Source organism: Polypterus senegalus, chromosome 12, assembly GCF_016835505.1.
Source record: "Polypterus senegalus isolate Bchr_013 chromosome 12, ASM1683550v1, whole genome shotgun sequence".
Classification (NCBI taxonomy): Eukaryota; Metazoa; Chordata; class Cladistia; order Polypteriformes; family Polypteridae; genus Polypterus; species Polypterus senegalus.
The window spans coordinates 145878935-145901636 of record NC_053165.1 but is presented as its reverse complement, the minus strand read 5'-3'; the positions used below and the strand labels follow the sequence as shown (position 1 = coordinate 145901636).

General features: G+C 36.3%; 1 protein-coding gene across 1 annotated transcript; it reads left to right on the top strand.

The window, feature by feature from the left end:
• The first annotated feature begins 475 nt into the window (after positions 1 to 475).
• Positions 476 to 22449, top strand: aqp9b (aquaporin 9b). The gene is made up of 6 exons (XM_039770228.1): positions 476 to 745; positions 2454 to 2580; positions 12059 to 12196; positions 15648 to 15766; positions 19770 to 19987; positions 20330 to 22449. The coding sequence occupies exons 1-6, from the start codon at positions 569 to 571 to the stop codon at positions 20496 to 20498; spliced, it is 948 nt and encodes a 315-aa protein (XP_039626162.1). The 5' UTR covers positions 476 to 568; the 3' UTR covers positions 20499 to 22449.
• Positions 22450 to 22702: the final 253 nt, after the last annotated feature.

Here is a 22702-nt window from a genome sequence, read left to right as displayed (position 1 = left end):
ATGGAATTCATCTTTCTTATCCAGTGGAGACCCAAGAAATTAAAGAACCTTAATATAACTATTTATATCAACAAAAATTTAAAATGTAAAAATTAAAAATTGCTTCAAAGACAAACGGACAGACTGACAGATGATAGATAGATAGGTAGATAGATAGATAGATAGATAGATAGATAGATAGATAGATAGATAGATAGATATTAAAAAATCACACATCCTTGTCTTGTCTAATCTGAAAGATACCAATATTCTGTGGCAGGCGCACTACTATAGAATAATAGTATTTTAAAGTTGCTTCACCAGTCGGCTTACATATATATGAAAGCGTATGTCCTATGTGAATCGACTGCTTCACTCGTTTCCACTAAATTTTGTTTCTACTAGTTAACTGCAGCGCAGTCCCAAGGCGCGCCTTCTCACTCCGTGCGCGCGCTTAGGTTTACACCGAGTCGCGTTCGTGTGTCCCCAGGGAGGGAGGGAGGCATTCAGCACCAATAATCCAGTGTGACTGAATAAACCTAGCAGTGCAGTCAAACTGCGAACATTGACAGTGGTCCTGAGGGGGACAATGCAGCAGGACTTACGGACAGGCCAGTATACAGGAGAACTCTTTAGTGAGAAGCAACAAATTCAGGAAACTGAGGACATGGAAGCGGAGAATAAAAGTTTTAAGAAGAGAATTGCTGTGAGAAGCAAAATCCTAAGGGAAGCGCTCGCAGAATTCCTTGGAACATTTATACTAATTGTAAGTACATCAGCGACTGTTGCGCATTCAGCCACTTAATGTTATATTGTAGCCTGCACTCAAACTCCATTTAAACATTTACAACTATCTGTTATATGTATTTATTATTAATTTGTCATATTTTTTATTTAAGCCTTTTAAAAGTAAAGACACGTTTTTTTGAATACTAAGCTTAAACACTTCCAGACCTTGTGTATTGAAAATTAACATCGAATTGAATGGAAATATATAAATTAAAGGTTACTTAAGCGAAGAGTGACGCTTATCCAGTTCATTGCTGCTTTCCCGCAAAGTCCACCTGACAGTAAATCTATATGAAGTCTTGTATCCAGATAGTTGTGTCATGAGGTATTAAAGAGATGAATTAGTGAAATGCGAGCTATGAAAAACACACACGGCCCTATATAATTCATGCACACACACAAACATATATATGGAAGAGTAAATACATATACTAATAAAGTGTTTATATGCGTAAAGAGGCAGTTTTTTCAATCAAAATACTCCAGAACTCCAGCAACAAAATGAACATGCCGTACATGTTTTAACATAGCTATTTTTACAACAAAATACTATTTTTTTATAAATGTTGAGTACAGTAAGTATTGTAAGCTAAAGCTGTATAGAAAGCATTTCTTATAAAGTATCTTGTTTTCTTAAAAACTAGAATGATGTTTCAATGACGGCTCACTTTTTTCTATAACAGGTCACAAGTGTCCTGCAACATCTGATTACTAAATGGGTGCGCATGAGGAGGAATACGCCTAACTTTCAGTAGTTAAAACTGCTAAGGTTTTTGAAGCTTCTATAATTAGTATATGTCCCTCATTCTCTGCATATAGTTATGCTATTTTGTAGCTTCTCGGTTCATTTAGTTTGTAGGTTGATGTCTGTTTCATTATAACCGTGAGTGATGACTGACTCGAACACTCCTGTTACTTCCACATGCAATCATAGGAATTTTCCATTGAATCAAATAAGCCAGAGGAGTTCCACTAAGATTCCTGCAGCTCAGAAGAGAATACTGCAAGTGGATAAATCGTACTGTTACACAGAAATAATTTACAAGAGAGTACTGCCCGATGAGTCAAAGCGTTTTGCAGCATGCTTTACAAGTGCGTTTATAACGGTTCTAGTTATTAATGTAGGCTAGTTTTCAGCTTGTTTTAAGAACAGCTTGCTTTTGAAACAAAAGACGTTCCAACTGGAAGTCTGCCAACCAACGTGCGCAGATAGTGCAAATATTCACTGAATCCGTTCTTTGGAATATATTCAAGTTCTTTTAAAATCAGTGAGCAGTGTGTTTAAACTTGTAAAAAGTATCAGCACCTTCCACAGACTGTCAGTGCTAATTCATATACTCAAGAGAAAGTAAATGCGATTCGGAGCGCGACTGATTTTTTTGTTTTTACCTGTAATAAACTGTCATAATAAAAATTTATTTCTTGTGATCTGAAAGTAGAAAAGATAAGTATAGCGTAAATAAAACGCTAGCTTAAGATTTTAAAAAGTATTTGCTGTCTTATGATCTAAATGAGATTCATTTACGTCCATTACGTCCAGAACGGCCAGATTGTAACAACCATTGCAAAAGCAAATAAATACATGGATGAAGTACTGTATTTTTTAAGAAATGACCGTCCCAAATTAGTTTCGACATTATTTGTCCCCATCTGATGAATTCTTTCCCACTTGTCCTTCACTGCAGATTTTTGGCTGTGGCTCTGTCGCTCAGACCGTCCTCAGCAGCGGGGCTTTTGGTGAGATGCTGACTATTCACATTGGCTTTACTATTGGTGTCATAATGGCAGTATACGTGGCAGGGGGGATTTCAGGTAATGTGTATATCTTTTACTGTACGTTTTAGATTCATTGATGTTACCTGGTAAATTTGATTTGGATATCAATTTCAATTGTGTTTCAAGATTTAATATGACAAAAGTGATTAAAAATAGTCTCCTGACTAGACACATGAAATTTCAAAATATATTTAAATCAAAGTTTGTGCAATTCTTAAGTCATATGTTAAAAAGATAGACAAAAAATACTTTTAACTTAATGTGCAGCAAAAGCGGAGAGTGTTTAATATGGTGTTAAGTATGTAGCATATATATATTTATTATTTTTGGGCATATTATATAGGTATGGTGCTAGAAAATACACTGAACCCTTTAGAATGTTCTCTATTTCTGCATAAATATGGTCTATGTTACCAGATTTACATAAATCCTAAAACTAGATAAAGAGAACCCAAATAAACAAATTACACAAAACATTGTTTCTTTCTTTCTTTATTTATTTATTTATTGAGGAAAATGCTGCAATTCTATATATTTATGTGTGAAAAAGTATACATGAACCCCTCGATGATCAGTTTATTTGTAAGAGAAATCTGAGTCAATGGTGTGATAAGCAGGTGTGAGTGTGGGGGCCCCACTCCATTTAAAGAACGTAAATCTGGATCTTCACTTTCAAAGTGTGATTTTGATTACACAGCTTTGTGGAGGTGTCATGCCTCAAACAAAGGATATTTTTGAGGACTTCAGAAAAACACTTACAAAACCATTTCTAAAGAGTGTGGAATCCATCAGTCCACTGTCAGGCAGATTGTAGCAAATACAGGAAATGCAGCGCTAGTCTTATTCTCACCAGGAGTGGTCAACCAACAAAGATCACTTTAAGAACATAGTGTATAATATTCCAGAAGGTCACAAAGGAACCCCAGGGTAACATCTAAGAATCGAAAGGCCCCTCTTGCATTGGCTAATATCATTATTCATTAGGTCACCATGAGCAGAACACTGAGCGACGGTTGTGTGCATGACAAGGTTGTAAGGAGAAAGCCACTGCTTTCCAAGAAGAACAATGCTCTCCATCTGAAGTTTGCTAAAGACCCGTGAATAAGGCAGAAGAATGTTCTGTGAACAGATAAACCCAAAATAGAACTTTTTAGCATCAATGAGAAGTATGATATTTGGCAAAAAGCAAATAATGCATTCCAACATAAGAACCTTATCACATCTGTGAAACATGGTGGTGTCAGGATCACAGTTTGGGGCTGTTTTGTCACCTCTGAACAATGACTTCTTGCTTATATTAATGGAACTATGAATACTGAATATTATCAACACATTCTACAGGAAAATGTCAGGGTATTCACCTATAAACCAAAGCTCAAAAGAAAGTGGGTCATGTAGCAAGACAACAACCCTAAACACAAAACTAATTCAACCAAAGAATGGCTAAAGAGGAGGAAATGTAATGTTTTGGGAAACCTGAAAGTCCTGACCTTAAACCTATACAAATATTGTGGAATGACCTGAATCAAGAGCAGTTCATGCAAGAAAGACCACCAATATCTCTGAGATGAAGCAGTTCTGCAAGGAGGAATGGGTTAAATTTTCTCCAGGATAATGTGCAGGGCTTATCAACATTTACTAGAAACAGTTATTTGAAGTTATTACTGCACAAGCTAAAAGCAAAGATTCACAGACTTTTTCAAGCACAAATTGGATGGTTTTCTCCAGTAAATCAACAAGCAAATATAATGTTTTGATCAGCTGGGTTCTCTTTATCTAGTTTTAAGACTTGAGTAAATATCTGATCATGTTTTAGGTCATATTTACAGAGAAAATTCTATGGATTTGCTGGTTCCGTTTTCAAACTTATTTTGTGGAATCCTATCTCTTTATTATATAAAAAAATCCTGCGATGAGACGTGACTTTTTTGAAGAGATTTTTTGAAGTCCCAAGAGACGAGACTTTTGACATGAGATTGTTTCCAGTCACGTGCTCCTCTCAACCATATTCAAACGCGCCCAACAGTCCTCCCAACACTCATTCATGTGAATGCTTTTGACAAACATATTTCCTGCTCTCTCAACTATTATACATTTTTACGTTTTCTTCACTTTAAGTTCCCAATTAAAGAAGATGTATTATGTCCAAATCTTATTGAAGAATTTCATCACAAAGGATTATCAACAGAATTAATGAGTACACAGGCAATCTTAGCACTGAGAAATGATGAAGTCAAGCGAATTAACGAGAAAATTATCGATTGGTTACATGACAAATTGGTTAAATGCATATCAATAGACTATGCTGAAACAGTTGGTGGTGATCGGTCGGAAGATGAAAATATCAACTTACAATATTCCGAAGAATAACTACAACCGTCAACACCATTCGGTCTTCCTCCGCCCAAATTACTGTTGAAAGAAGGATGTATCCAAGAAAGGTAATGTAGTACATCTTCCCCGGATAACATTAGACAACAAAGGAGATCTTGATATGCCATTCATATTAAAACATTAACCATTTCCTGTTAGAATATATTTTGCAAAGACAATTAACAAATCACAGAGACAAACATTCGAACAAGTCAGTTTATTTATTAGAGAGAAAGAAACAGAATTCTCTCACAGGCAGTTATATGTTGTATGTTGTATACGATGTAATTCCAAACATAGAATCAAAATGCAATGCGATATTGATGAACATTTAATTAAAAAAATTGTTTTTACTGAAGTTTTACAGTAAAAGTGTTATATTAAAAAATATTTGTGTGTTAATTTCCAAGCCAAGCAGAACAAAATCGTATAATGGAAAAAAAAAACTTCGAACGCAACATGAAGCATAATTTACTTTCAAATTATTACATTTTACTATTTTTTAATATGGTTAATTACTCGCTGTAATGTAAAATAGTTAGTTCTATTAAGCATATGTAGCAATTCCCATGAAAATAACAATTTGTTTAAATTGTACATCCTCATCCCCATACGTGAGTGGCAGAACCACAAAGTGGCTTGTGTGTAGCGTCGAAGAAAAAAACACTGAATGAAAAAGAGAGGGAGGGAGAAGGGAATAGAAAATGGATGGATGAATGCCAGTCTTGTTATACATTTCTTTAAAAAAACCGATTTTTGAGAAAATACTTTTATTAGTTGCTTGTTGGGTATACCAATTTCATCCAGTTGCTTCAACAGATGTTGACTTCACACACTTATCACGGTTTGAATGACTGCAAGTAGCTAAAAAATAAAGTCAGAGTTCCAATTTATAGATTCACAAAACCATACCAAGAAAAATGACCACCTTGTCAAACCTACTTATCAAAATCAGGTTTAAATGGAGCTAGTATACAGTACATGCCAACTGTAATACCTGCTAGTGAGGAACCAACCATGGACAGGGTGCCAGACTGTCACTGGGCACACTCATATACACACTCACATACCAAAACTGTTTGGAGTTTCCTTAAAAATAAACTGTATGCCTGGAGAATATCAAATGCAGACAAGACAATAATATGTACATGAGAACATGTAGCATTTATATTCAACATAATTAAATGCGTTGGATATGGGTTTTTCAAAATAGGGGCCATGACCCCCACAGCATCCCCTATGCTACACTTTGGTGCTGCTGCCGAGGCTGACATTCTTAAAACATGATGACATTTTTTTTAAGATTGCCTTTAAATGATCTCACTTTTTAAATTAGTATAACTCAAAATGTTCATCAAATTTTGATCAGTTTAAAAGTAGTTCTGTATCAGTATACTTATTAACAGGTGCTGTGGGTTCACAACTTGTGGCAACACACATGCAAAAAAAAAAAAAAAAATTGGGAAAAACTGGCCCCTAAAAAAGCACAACCACTGAACCCGTGCAAATAAATTCAGCTTTGCTTCACTTCCACCGGTCTGCTCTATCTCACATTGCTCCTGCTGTAAGACTTCACTCCAGTCTTACCCACACCACCTTGTTCTTTACTTCCAAGTCCAGCACCAGTGTCAATTCAATGTCTGTCCCCACCTCTTTAAGTCTATTGATTGATTCATGCCAGAAATGAAGACTGTTTGGAAAATATTTGTCAAAAGTGAGGGATTTTAGAGAAAAAGAACATCTTAACAGGTGAGTGTTCTCTTTCTCACCCCCTCCACTCACAGTAAGAAGTCTCTTTCTCCGATCTGATCTACCAACACTACAATATTTTAAGTTTTAATTTACCATCATTTTTATAGCAGTTGCAGGAACTGTACAACTAATGCATAATATACAATATGTAACAAAGGCAAATGTTAGCAATTCTTGATAATAAAATAAACTTATCTAACATTATTCATTTTAGTGCTTACTAATATTAATTAACAGTGTAAATTTTTTGTTTCGGAAAGATTTGCTGATGTTCAGGGACTTCCATTCTCCCTTAAAAATGAATACAGGAACAGGGAGAATCTAGAAGCAGAACTGTGTAACTAAGAAGACTTGGCCTTCACATTGACTTTGAATTATTTTGCTTTTTTTATGTAAATTGCTGTGTAACTTGAAAATATTTGCTTTGATTTGAGTTAATTTGTAACTGTATAATTTTTCTAAATTAAAGGTATAGAAAATTTAGGCTTTCTATTTTTTTAATATCATTTCAAAACACACTACTGTCCTTACATTAAAATATAATTCATTAAGAACGGATTTGTCTTATATAAGAAAAATTAAAAGATGCGCACCCATTTAAAAAAACAATTGGTCATCACTCATTAGAATCACACAATGCAGTATTATGGATGGGGTATTGAAGAAGCATCACCTTTAGCTGTCTGTGTCTAAAACAATTCTGTACTTATTTATGGTACAGATATTTCAAAACATCTAATTCTTGGAGGGGGTATGCCAAGGAAAAATGTTGAGAAACCAGGACCTAGAAATATCACACAATATTTGATTACATATGTGCCAATGGTCTGCTGAAGTTAATAATTTAATTTGACTAATAGGTCTACTATTTTCCAAAATTATGCCATGTGACTATTACAAGCAGTAACTAAGAATTCAAGATCATGCTCTACTTCAAAGTATTAGATTTGTATTAGTGAGGGGGCCCTGACTAGATGATACGACATTTTGGAGTGCTTTGGCTTAAAAAAAATCTGGGAACTCCTGTATTAATTATGGAATTATAGTGGACTTCTGGAAGCTCTGTTTTCACCATGGACCTTCTTCTGGATTAGGCAGGTTCAGTAAAGAGATGGATGATGGAGAATAATTCTTGCAAAGTAATAGCATTTTGAAATATTATTTAAATGTTTAAATTACTTCATTGTTTTGTTACTGTATATAACTGTATATCACATTACATGACTTCTGTGACAGTGAGTTGCAATAAGCAGGTTTTAGAATGTTATGTTATCTTAGTGTAGTATACTGGATATTGATGCTACCTTTAGAAATCCCAGTTCACTGCCAGTGTGACATTTACATGTTTACTCTTTATCCACAAGGCTTTTTCCTGCCTCATCCCGAAGACCTTCAGAATTGGCTTAGTTGGCAACTCTAAAGTAGACCAGTGTTAATGAATGTTCCTTGAAAATCAGTGATGCTATGCCCAGGGTTGGAGCGTGTTTTGCATCTGATACATTTAGTATAGTCTAGCCTTTTATATCCGGGTTTAGAAAATAAATGATTAAATGTCTTTCTACTAGAAGACAGTCACAACAGGCAGGCCTTAACACTGGGTACATTCATTCAATAGTTACATGCTGAATTCAATGACAGAGTCTGACTTTCATGTTTACATTTGTCACTGGTGACATCACAATCACAACCTATGGATGGAGTGCAGAAGATGGAAAGAGTCTTTTATTTTGAGTACCAAAGCCAAAACTCTAAATAAACAGCCAAACAGTAAACTGACAATAAGTCGCTCTTAGTCACATAGCACTTATGAGAATTATATTGAAGTTTTGCCAGGCTGCTGAAATCTCCACTCATCTGCTATATGACAAACCTGCAGGTTCAAAAATTCCTTATCACATTATTCACTATAGTAGATAATAGTTAAAAATGACATCATTGCTGAATAGCAATATGAGGATATAAAAGATTGATGGATTCCAGTATATTAATAGTTTATTTGTCATAATGTGTACACATCAGTGGACAATTATTCACATATAATGGACAAATGACTTGCAGAGACAAAGCTTTATTTGATATTTCTCTTTCAATGATTGCTATTAATTGTTCATCATTGACAAGTACAGTATGCCTGGGAGGCTGCTGGCCTCAAACAGTGATAAGTGACATTTCCTCCTTGAGTTGGTGAATGGCAGATACACATACAGTATAAAGGTGATGCAGATACCATTCTTGAAAAGCACATGCAGATTAGAGAGTGACATGGTATGGGACACCATGCCTTTGCTACTTGTTGAAGAGAGATTGAAGATACAAAAGAAATATCTAATGAAACCTGTTATTTGATCATAAAAAAATATAGTGTCAGGTGATTTTGTGCCTTTTTCCAATAAGGCAATGACCAACTAGACATGATTGCCTTATGTTGTATCAGTACTTTCCCTGAACGTGCCTGTAATACAGAATGTGAGGGACACTCTGGGATACCAACTATTATCTAGTCCCTGTCATCCAGGAACTAAAGTCTCTTTGGAGGAACTGGTTCAGAATTCTTGATTACATTTGTCACAGAATGGCACTCAGCATGTGTTAGATGACTTGCTGCCAAAATGCCAGTCTGGAAGTTTTACCAGATATTAATGACTCTCACATGTAACTCTGTTCTTGTCTTCTATCAATTTATTGCAAATGTTTATCCTCTGCTGTAAACTGGTTCTCAGACAAACTAAATTATTGATTGTTGGAAAAACAATTTATTGTTTAAGTGTGTGTATTACATTATCCAGCCATACATTTTAAAAAGGGAAGCACAGTTGCGCAGTAGTAGTGCTGCTGCCTCGCAGTTAGCAGACTTGGGTTCAGTTCCAGGGTCCTCCCTGCGTGGAGTTTGCATGTTCTGCCCGTGTCTACGTGGGTTTCCTCCGGGTACTCCGGTTTCCTCCCACAGTCCAAAGACATGCAGGTTAGGAGCATTGGCGATCCTAAATTGTCCCTAGTGTGTGTGTGTGTGTGTCCTGCGTTGGGTTGGCACCTTGCCCGGGATTTGTTCCTGCCTTGCGCCCTGTTCTGGCTGGGACTGGCTCCAGCAGACCCCCGTGACCCTGTGTTAGGATATAGCAGGTCGGAAAATGACTGACTGACAATTTAAAAACTCTAATTAGTCTCAAACCAACTAGAGGTGCGCTAGATCCTGTCCTACCTGGATTAGGTGCAGGGCACAAACTGACCTTGTATAGGGTACAGTACACTGTAAGACACACTCATTCATGCAGGACATTTGAACAATACCCAACAAAACTCATCATTGACAGTGTTAATGCCAGGCTTTGAACTCAAGGATCGGGAAATGTAGGTTATGCACCATCATGTAGTGTGCTATCCCAATATTATATTATTTATCCAGTCATATATTTTATGAAGCCAGTTAAAAGTGGAGCTGCATTCTTTAACAGAGATGCGGATCTACATTGATACACACCCACATTCTTATGATCTTCTAATTTACAAAAAAAAGTCCTTGGAATTCAAGTGTGGCATGAAGCCATAATTTTCATAGAGCATACAAGCAGATACAGGGAGAACAGGCTACTTCTATAAAGATCCCATATTTAACTTGATCAGGGGTCCATGCTAAAAAAAACACTACCCACTAATCCACTGTGCTGACTATAAATGCTGTAAATGTGTACGTTCAATGTACATTTTCAGTGAGGGGAATATTAGGTTAATATTTCAAAACTGCCAACAGAGCTTCACTGACGCATGTTACTTTTTATTGTACCTGTGTCCCCCATTACATTTGTATATTACTATAATTAGTGTTTGTTATTAAATAGATAATAAATGAATCTGAGGCTTTTTGGTACTTAAAAGGACTCCTTGTATTCAGAAGGACACAATGTTAGCCAGTTTGTTACCCTGCAAGCTTCCTATCATGGTCCACTGATCCTTTCACTACTGTGATTCTGCTTTTGTTTGATCGCTGTAAAGGGCTCATTGAGCATAGAAAGAACACAAGTGCTGTTGTGCATTGGCACGTAAAGTTAAGAACACTGATGTAGTTTGTTGCTTTAGTGCAATATGAAATAAGAGCAGGCAAATTCTATCCAACTTCAAGATGTGCTGTATAAGTACCGTAAGTGTTGCTGTGCCATACCTAGTTATTATAAGAAAAGCAATACTAATGTCACAGTCGAGACACAAATCCAGTGAAAAAGCCTCATACATTCATCAAATCTGACAGCAGAAAATCCAGTGAGTTTCTAACAATACCTACAAGGATGATCAATTCATAACACCTGTGCATCTGTTGCCATGTTCCTGGCATTGACTTGCGTATCATATAATTTTTTCACCTGAAGGTAAGCTTCATTATAGAAGTCAATTATTACCAATGCTACATTTTAAGCATCATACACTGGCTTTTTAGAAACAGGTTTTTACTGATGTTAAATGGCAAGCATTTGGCAGAAAAGGCCAAAGCAGAGATCAGAAGAAGCCTGTGTTGCCACTTTGGAGACAAGTCTTATTATGAGAACACCATCCTGTTATCTGTTTACAATAACAGACATTGAGGACAATTAAACTTATTATTTTCTGCATGACTAGGCCATTTGTGCACCAGTGTGACCATGGGAAAGTTTCCTGATCGTGGATGACATCTATGAGCCTTGCGCAACAAGAGTTTTTAATGAGCTTTACTGTCACTCATACATAGAGTGGAGGTTAAAGTGAAAACAGTCAGGAATGGCCATATATCTTTAAGTATGAATTAAATGCACGATGATTTAAAATTTTGACATTTTCAGATGAGTGGCTAGTTGTAGAAGCAATCACCAGAGAGTTTTAGCCTAACATCTGAGTGGCAGTTCCCTTTACACTGTAAGAGAAGGTTAAGCAGATTCAAATGGCTTATGTCAGCTTCAATCCACATTGATTTGAACGCTATAGTGAATTATCTCTGAAGACATTTGGGAATGGGATATGGATTATTTCTCATTACCACCCCGAAATTGGCAGAAAATGAACAAATAAAAGTCATCTATAACCTTGGGTGACTTTCACTGAGTGGTTATTGCTAGACTATTCTACACTTTGTATTGAAAAGAAACTACATATACATATTGTATACAGTGGCACAACTCAGATATAAAATATATATAACTTCACAGGTCAGGGCTTTATATATAAATACTGTATACTGCAAATCTGTTATATACGTTACGGTGTGTATGTTCCTTTAAAATTGTGACAGCGTGTCTCTCTGACAAGATTTTAATGAACCATACCACTTTGAATGTAAGTACTAGCATTAGTTTACAAACAATAATGCAATAACAAGCAATGTAGGATTACAGGTGTCTAAAATCTGCATTCTCGTTTTCTCTAGGTGCACATGTGAATCCTGCGGTTTCTCTTGCCATGTGTGTTACAGGCAGGTTGAGCTTCTTGAAGTTCCCAGTCTATGTCCTGTCTCAGTTCCTTGGGGCTTTCACTGGTGCAGCAGCAGTGTATGGACTCTACTATGGTAAGTCCATGATAGAGATGCTTTGGTCCAATAGATGCAGTGTGAGTGAGACAGAGATCTTATACCATCAGTGGGCAGCACTGCTTTATTTGTAATTATCAAGTTTTAAGGAAATCTTAGATCATCATCAGTGGGCTGTATTTTAGCTGTTTGCCACTAGAAAAGACATCTGGGAGAGAGGGATTATATGAGGGAAAGGGATATGAGTGGCAATCAAACGGGTTAATCATCTAATACTAAGGGGAAAAGGGTGTGCATGAAGATCCAGTTTTTGCTTTACTTGTTCAGCATTTTATGTAGTCACATGCTTTGTGTGCATGGACCCTCTCATAGAAGAGGATACTAAAATTTCTTCTAAGAAAGGTTGGTACATCAACACTGGTTTTATTTTACCCTGTAGAGATGGTAATAAAGTGAAGTGAGCTATCATCTTTACAACAAAGCATTTAGTTATATGGTGCATCTCAGATACTGCTTGCTGTTATTCCCAATTCAATGCTGTTTCACTGTTTGCAGGCACACCCATTATGAGGCGAGGAGACACTGCATATAATGGATTAGCACTGAACTGATAAGCTTTCATAGCAATTCTTTTTTCACAAACTACATGGAGACATGTAGGATATGACCATTTAAAATAACATGGGTATGTTTTTCATTGTGATTAATTGAGTGGAAATCATTCTCTGATCAGTGCCTTCTTACACCAGAAATGTAGTGGAAAAAGAGTAGTCTTACATTATTAGATTCTTCAAAAAGTGATCATTAATTTCTGTTTTCAGTGGAAACAGAGACTACATTCCTAGATTTATTAGTATGCCTAAGACAAGCCATCTTGGCGCCATGTGCTCTTGTAATTACCATTCCTGTACTTATCAACGCTAAGCTTCAGAAGCCAGCATGTTCTAGATAACACACTGCTCACTCTGATCAGGAGGACATTTTGCATGATTGGCTTCATCATCACTTTATATAAGGTATTTAATATTTCACTACACTTTCATATCAAGCATCATCACAAGGGATCTTACAAATTGAAAACACTGCAATAGCAGTAGCTCTGCCTCCCTCACATCTTCAAAGCACTGGACTCATAATGTCTGTGTGACCTTTTAGTATATGTATGTATGTGTTTATGTATTTTTTGTCTGGGTAATACACTTTTGTACATTTTCTTCTTTTTCTTAGTGTACTCCAGTTTTCTTTCCACATCACAAAGATATGCAGGTTCAAAAACGTGGTGACAATAAATAGACCTGTGTAAGTGAGTGTGTGAAAAGTAGAGTTACATTGTAGTGCCCTGTTCTGAAATCTTACAGTAGCCCTTATGATAAAAATGTGTACGCAGACATTTTAAAAACAAACACATTTAAAATACAGCACAACTTAGAAGTTATGTGGTGGCAATGGACTAATTATAACTTAAATTAGAACAAATGATCTGTGTTTTACATAGTATCTACCATTGTGAGCTCCACCACATGACACTTTACAAGGTCAGAAAGTCCAAAATACGGGACAAGTTATTATTAGACTTTAGCTAGTAACTGAGAAAAAGAAAAATAACAATTCTCATTTTATATAGTTCTTCAGCAGCAGAGTGAGCTGGTGGCTAAGACAGACAGAGGACTTTATACTACGAAGATTCCAATTAATTCTCAAACAGTAATTCGCTATATGATGCAAATCTGGACACAATGACATCTGAGGGTAAAACCACATTTACTCATACACAGCCAATTCAGTATTGCCAATTAACATAACATTTACATTTTCACAAGTCTAATGATAACAAAGCTCCAGGGAACACCAAAAGAGTCATGTGGAGAGCATACAAATTCTACTTGATGAATTGGACAAAATTAGATCCCATGACTCTGGAGCTGCAAGCCAGCACTGCTAACCACTGCACCACCATGATGACAGCACATTCCAAGTCAGAATATAATTATGTAGTTTATATAAAAATCAACAATTACAGAAAAACTCCAACATCTGTTAATATAATACCTTTAAAAGCAAGCACTATTAAAATGTGCATCAAAAGGCATACAAGATAAAATACACAGCTGTCCACTAGCTTAGCAGCCATAAAACAAAATTTTAAAAACTTTCAATTTGCATAGCCATGCCATATACTTAACAAGAATGTAACATATAACCACTGAGAAGATTGGAGGGGATGGGAACAGTAAATGTATAAATGAAATAAATGCAGCATTTGAATTGAATGGAATAACTTCTGTTCAAGGTATTTGAGGAAGCAGTGTTGAGAGACTGACTGCTTGAAGTTTCATACTGTCCTGACATCTAGTAAGCTTACAAAATAATTCACAAAACATCAAAATTGGAAAATGAAAATCAAACCATGGATAAAAAAAAATGAAAAGAAAAGGAGAGGTTTCCCCTAGTGTCAAAGAGGTGGATGATTTACTTAGTTAATGTAAAGCTCAGGAAGTGAGCCTAATGCTGGCCTGTATGCATAATCTGCTCTGTCTCATGAGATCAAGTGATGTGTTTATGGTTCCAGTGCAAGGCGACTAATGTAGGCAATGCTCCACAAAATGGGCAGCTGGGTTTAAACCAATTGAGAAGCAAATCACATCCTATCTGTAAAGCTCATCTGACATGCAGTCTTATCCCATTTAATCTTTTGGTACAAGCATAGTCCTAGCCATGTCTAATAATGTATAAAATCATTTGAGGAGTTCTGTCATTGTATTATGTGAGATTGCTCTGCAAGGTATTATATAAAAATTAGGATTTGTTTACATATATTATTAATTGTACTATTAACATCAATCTATTTATGATTCCACTTCAAGTAATGAAGTTTTGAAAAAGGCTGTAACCTGGTTTTGCAGAAGTTCTGCTGATGCCCCTTTACATAATGGCCAGGACCAGCCTTTCAACTTAGACAGATTAGCTCACTCTTCAACTTTTACTATATGTGGCTTTGCATACCAGTTGAGAAGTTTTCTAGCAAGTGTTGACTTAATTATTAATCAGTCTTATTTAATATAGCTCACATTCATAATCGGATTAAGTGTTTTATGAAGACTTTGGCTTTAAATTAAAGAATATTCCTGAAGTACTATATATAAAAAAACATATACCTGTACTGCTAGAAATGGCAACATGACCGAGCATATTTTACAGAGAAGAATTAAATCACATGTTGAACTGAATCAGTTTGCATCAGGAGAGAGTTACAGATAAGAGGCACCACAGCTTGGATACAAGATTTTCATAGTAGCACAGGAAATCAAGAAATCAACATTTCAGAGGTCTTAGAGCATTATGAAACAAAAATGAAGACACCACCATGAAGCCAACTAAGGGGTTACATGGCCACAACATTAGTTATTGTGTACAGTATGTCATGTGTCACATTAGTGAATGTGTACAATATGTGATGCACTTTTTACAGGGTTCTTTGCATTTCTTGCAGATGCATTTCTGAACTACACAGGAGGTGTGCTCACTGTCACCGGCCCCAATGCAAGTGCACAGATATTTGCAACTTACCCTGCAACATATCTTTCAATATTTAATGGCTTCATGGATCAAGTAAGTAATTTTTTTGAAACCTTGTACTTGTCCACAGATTTAATTTATTTTTAAAGCTATTGTAATATACAACCATCAATTTCAGAACCCATTTATTCACAGAGCTTACCTTTGACTGCTTTGAGCTCACAAAAGCAACCAAAACTGAACAGAACAGATGTAAATCACAAGGCTCTCTCATTCAAAAGGACAAGTTTAGTGTAATCGGTTTTCAAACCTGAGCATTTTTGGGATGTAGGATGAAACTACAGCACCCGAACAAAGTGCATGCAGACTTGAAGAGAACATGCAGATTCCAATGAGATAATGATTCTTGGTATTTGTATTCCCTAAATAATAATTGTATAGTAAAATGGATCTGGAACAGAAAACTGTGCAGCTGTGGGCTGAATGATCCGATTCAGCTGAATGGGCTGCTGCCCCATGTAATCCAGGGACGTACTGTACTTGTATACAGTAAATTAACATACAGTAACTACACGTCCAAGACTGTTTGTTGCATTTTGTCCCATGGTGATCTATTTTCTGTGTTATAGTAATTTGATTTTCTAAATAATGAGTAATTCATAATGGATTGGTACCTCATTCAAGGTTGGTTTCTGCTTTATGCTTCAGGATAGAATGAAGTTTACCAATTGGAAAACTTTTTTAAAAACTGGAGAGATTTGATATGGTGCTCTGTTTTTCTATAACTAATTTTACAGTGCTCACAAATATTACATATATATATATATATATATATATATATATATACATACATATATATATATATACATATATATACACATATATATATATATATATATATATATATATATATATATATATATATATATATATATGTGTATATATATATGTATATAATTAGGGGGGCTTCCAAGGATTAAATACATGTAGATGTGAATGTCCTCATCCAATCACCTGCGCCAATCTGGTGTCACACGCAGCATGTGTCTTTGGATGATGGAAAGAAGTTGGTGCCCCTTGAGGAAACTCACATAAATATGTAAACATCCTTCTGAACCAGCCACTTTTAAATACTTTATAGTTTTATCATTTTTCAAGTGTCTACATGTCACCAAAATACATCATTTACTAAATGGATAAAGGAACAGTAATAACAATACCTGGGTATGTATGAAATAAGTGTAAGCAAGCCTGAAAAGACAAAGGCGTTTTGGAGACTAGGAAGGCTGTCTAATTATCAGTAAGTGGCCTATGATGCACCTAACAACTGCAACCTTTATTTTATTTTGTTGTGTACCTTTAAACAGAACTTACATAAATAACTTTGCTATAAAGTATACTAATGAGGATTAATCGACTATGAACAATATGAGAGTTGGCTCCATTTTTCATATTTAAGCTTTTTGGTTTGAAAATGTATCCACCTATGCATTGTCCATTTTCTAAACCTTATTATTTTTATAAATGAGTTTATCCTGACATCATCAAGTACTCACAATTTGGTGCCACTAACCAACCTAAAGGGCAAATCATTAGGATGTGTGAGATAACCAGGAAAAGTGCATGGAGATTCTGCCAGCCCCATACAATAACCTACTGTAGGTAGGGACTTGTTAGTATGAAGCACTAATCATCAACCAATCAAGTTACCCATTCGTCTGACACATTAAAACTACAAATTAAGTTAATATAATTCTATGCCATCAACAGTTTTCACAGTGTAGTGGACCAGTAGCTCATCTAATGCATCACACCAAAAGAAGGACAGTCGTACTTAGACCCAGTCAGTTCTGTACTTTATTTTTGGATGTAAAAGCATGCTACAGAAAGTCAAAAAATATTTGATTGGGGTTTCAAAATGGGACATTTACCATGGTGCTTCCCCCAGGCTTTCAGTACTCTGAGCAGCATATGTGACTATACTGCAGGAAATATTGAACCCAAACATATGTCAATAAGGCAGGGTGGAACCTGCGTCAAATGCACACAGTGACATGGTCCTGTAAGCAACATGGAGCTTTCACTAATGCCATTGTGCCACTCAGTCATTGAGCAGTGAGGAAAAATGGAGAGAGGCACTTGCCCAGCAGGCTCTCTGATAAGCAATTATTGGAAGCAAAGTGCATGTCTTTGTAAGGTCAGGGGCTGCAAGCTGAACATGCATGGACACACGGGTTTCACAGACTTACTGGAGCACTGCTCTGAGAAGTGGGGCTGGGCTACAGAATAAAAAACAGATACATGACAAGTTCATTTGGAGCAGAGGCAGTTGTTGTACCATCTTTTAAAACTCATCAAATAATCCTACATTTCAGCACCTTGTACTCTTAAATTATTGATGTGATATCCTTAAAAATCATGTCCCAAAGTACTAGTACCTTCAAAAAGATCAGGAGATGAAGGCACGAAGGGCAAAACAAAGGTGAAGTCATTAAACATGACAAGGTCACTAACAGAAAGTCAAAAAGCTTAATTGTCAAAACACAAAAGCTGGCAAAAATCTGAATCAAGGACAAGGTGTTGTGTCCCTTTAAATCTTATCCCTAAAAAACAATGTATCACTAATGAAATCTGATTGTTCTTAAATTCAAAATCTTGCCATCATCCTACATACCTTTCAGTGATTTCACATGATGCAACGTCTGTGGGTCACATGATGATACCAGAGTTCAGTTGCTAACAACAAATCTCAAAATAGTAACTCCTACAAAAAAAAAAATTTCACATAAAAACAAAAATATTACGTGTAAAAATATCTACTACACAGAAACTAAGCCAGAAGCACAAACTAAGAATAGATTTTAATTAAGGGTGTTTAAAAACCTTAGAAAATCGAAAAAAAAAAGAAAACAATTCAAAATTGAATCAACTTAATTTAAATAATGAATACTGTTAATAATTACACATGCGGAGGTGGCACAGTGGCAGAGTGGTAGCACTGCTGTCTCGAAGTAGTGAATCACGTCCCTGGTGTTCCCTGCCTGGAGTTTGCATGTTTTCCTGGTGGGTCTCCACAGTGTGCTCCCGCTTCCTTCCAAGGACATGAAGGTTTGGGGATGCTAAAATGATGGTAATGTATGTGTGTGCTTGTATTTACCTTGTGATGAGGTGATGCACCGTCCAGGGATTGTTTATGCCTCACGCCCGATGCTTGCTGGAATGAGTGCATCCCTGGATTGATGGATGTAATCATTAAAGATCCATCTTTTTCAGAGATATTGTGACAAGGTGTCCTTGGAATTTAATGGAGGTTTCAGCCAGTTCACAACACAAGGAAACGTTTTCTCACCATGATGATATCTCTCCCTGCCACCTAGTGGAATCTTCCAGGTTTCTGTAAAGTACGCACACAAGTATAAACAACACAACACTTGCGTAGCAGTAGCGTACACTGGAGCACATGTCATGTCGAATGAACTATAAACCCGGCCTTAGTCAGTTAATTAGTTAAGTACCTCCTAATCACTTAGTGTTAGTATGTGGTTCAGACTGAAGTGTTCATTATCCATGAACTCTCTAATGGATGAGTGTTAGTATGACAAGTATGATAGTAGACAAAAAACTAAGAGTTACTTAGGTAGGTAACTGCACAGCAGTCCAGTAGGGGTGTGTTTTAGTCTGCCCATGTAACATCTTTTGGTACACTGAATAAATGTGCCAACCTACTGAGGGGCTCCCAGCTGTATACAATTGTATTTCTGTATGATTAAGTATTTCACAAGTGAAAGGCAATTGAATTAATCATGAAATTCACTTTTCAAGATAACAACTGTACATATTGTCTAAAGTGGCAGAGGTGAAGTGAAATTGTGCAATATCATGTTGTTAAAGTCAGTATGTAGGAGTGCATCAGAATGTTGCATTTAGAATTGTGACAGTAGCCTACCAGATACCCTGCCTCTTTAAAGCATCTGCTCCCTGGTATGCATATTCCTTGTAATAAAACACTGAAACCCAGCCCACTATCAAAAGGCTCATCATTCTTCAATGCTTGAGACAATAAAATAACAAATATGCATTTCATTCTAATCTGCAGGTGGTAAGTACCGGAGCTTTGGTGCTCTGCATCTTTGCCATCACTGACAAGAAGAACAACGGTGCCCCAAAAGGAATGGAGCCACTTCTCATTGGTTTAATTATCATGGTAATTGGAGTCTCCATGGGTCTGAACTGTGGCTACCCCATCAATCCAGCTCGAGATCTTGGCCCTCGCCTTTTTACCTTCATTGCAGGGTGGGGTGTTGAAGTTTTCAGGTAAATGTCCTTACATCAACTACAGACACAAACAGTTTGAATGGTTAAGTGGAGGGAGACTGGGAAATGAGTACAGACTGTATCAGTTAAGTCTGGATTTGAGAATGCTTTTGAAGGAAGGAAACTGCAACAGTCTCAGACTTCTAAACAGAGACATTGCAAGATTCAGAGCCTGTCTTCGCAGTAATAATGCAGACATTACAAACCCATCTTGTCTCAAGTTTAGTAACCAAAAGCCGCTGTATCTAGGCTACAAAAGAAAGACAAAATTTACTTCCTGACATGCATCAGATTCATAAGTCTCACATTAACATGTGGTTTATTGTTTTCTTTTCTTGCTAGTGCTGGAAATAACTGGTGGTGGGTCCCTGTGGCAGGCCCAATGGTTGGTGGGATTGTTGGTGCCTTGATCTATGTTGCATTTATTGAGCTGCACCATCACGACCTACAGAAGCAATCTGAAGAAGATCACAATGTCCAAGATAAATATGAGATGATTACAATGAACTGATGGACGTTAACTCATAATTCCAAAAAATCCTTAAAAAATATACTCAGAGAACTTTTTGTCTGTTTGTTTCTTTTCCTTATGACATTCACCAATATTAGACGTTTTTTCAATCCCATGAATTCCCACAAAGTCAAGTCAGAATACCAAGAAGGCTCTCCTGGAAAATGGATTACTCTACATCTTCTGAAACAACAGAATTGCTGATGGCCATGATGTCAGCAGCTTGGAGCTGAAAAAGCAGAGTCAATGAAAGGCTTCTGATTGAAATTTTGGGACTCTACAGAAGAAGGTATCAGACAATTTGTGTTCCACTGAGCCTTTTAAGGCAATACAAGTCAGAGTAAGAAATTTACACTGACATTTCACAGAAAGCCAGCAATATATTAATTAAACAGGGAAACCTCCTTAGATTCCTCTTCTAGACAATTAGCCTATCCCTAACAGCTGTACTTAGGTCCAAAGGAGTAACACTAAATTGTATCCAAATCTACCTGCTTAATCGACAAATCACCAATTTAAATATTGTCTTTCATAATGAGCATTTAATCATTCAGTGTTTTAAGTAGCACCTTTAAAGTTAGTACTATTAGAAAACACAGCCGAGGTATTAAAATTTGTAGATGGATGGATCATGGATCATTCAATCAATTTATATTTTATATAGCACAATGTATCAAATCCTATCACAAAACAACACAATTTACACAATTGTCAAACTTATGTTTTTACTGAGGGTTTTTCATAGTGAGCATGACAATGTGATTAACCTTCCACATGAAATAATAGCCTTAAATACAATCACAGCAGATCTATAGGGGATGATAAAGTAATGGAAATACCAAATGAAAAAGGAATTGTAATTTATACACCTATAAGTTAAGTTACAAAAGCAGTGCAAAAGTGAGTTCTATTAGATTGCCTGCAAGATAACTGTATGCATCAAGTATAAAAATTCTGGACATCCAGCTCTTTAATATGTGAGTTTTCAAAGCAACATGAGCTAGATAACAGAATTCGAAGGAGGCCAAACAATCAATACACAAAATTGCAGAAGAACTGGTTACAAAAATGGTAATTTTTTTTGGTGTCTCAGGGAAAAGTGTTAAAATTCATGACAGCATATGGCAAACATGGAAAAACTGTGTCAATTAGAGGGAATCAGTAGTCACTATGCTGAAGCTCGCCCACAGATGGGCACAGGATTGTTGCTAAATGGTTCAAATGTACAGTCTCAAAAATTAACACAGAATTGAATTAACATCCTTGTAGCCCAGTCTTAACTAAAAGTAGACATAATTAACTTCACAAAGCTGTCATTTATGGCAGGGCTGCCTTTCAGACTTTGCTTGTACCCAAAACCAACGCACAAAGACACAACCCCTGGTATAAGATGATCAAAATCTGGAACCCATAGCAATAGAAAAAGTAATATGGTCCATGGAATCACCTTCCACACTATTTGTTAGATCCAGATGGGTTTACATTTGAAGAAAACCAAAAACCAAAGTAAACCTTCAACCTACAATGCTTGTTGCTAACTGTTAAAATTGCGGGCATCCATAATGGTATGGCATCCATGTTATGACAGTCATAAGGTCTGGTGAATGCTCGGTGTGGTTGTGTAATGGAAAAGAATTTGAGGTCATTTTATAGGACCAGGTGGCACCCTATGGTGCAAGCATTGTTCCCTCATGATGTTCCCATATTCTAGGATGGTTCAATACACAATGAGAAACAAACTCACGTGTGGTTTCCTGCCTCCCATGGCCTAAGTAATCAACAGATTACTTCTCTAATCACTGTGCCACTATTCCAATCAATCAGTGCTTTACTACATTTAATAAGTATATCATAACGGATGGATAATCACTCATACAATGAACTGACCATTAATATTATATAATAGTGAGATACTCTGTATACATTAATAAATGTATTTGTTTGAATATTATTATTTAGAGTTTATTGTCTCTGAAAAACATGATTGATTATAATATGTCTATGATCAGTTTCTGTTTTTAATTTTTGTGATTGGCCTGGTATAATTGTGGATGTGTGTATGTGAGTGTGCCTTGCTATACAGTATATTGGTGCCCCATCCATTATCAGCTAATACCCTGATCTCAATACTGGAAGGATAGGTTCTAGATCAACTGTAATCCTATGTGAAATACTGTATGAGTCTGAATATGGAAGAGTGAATG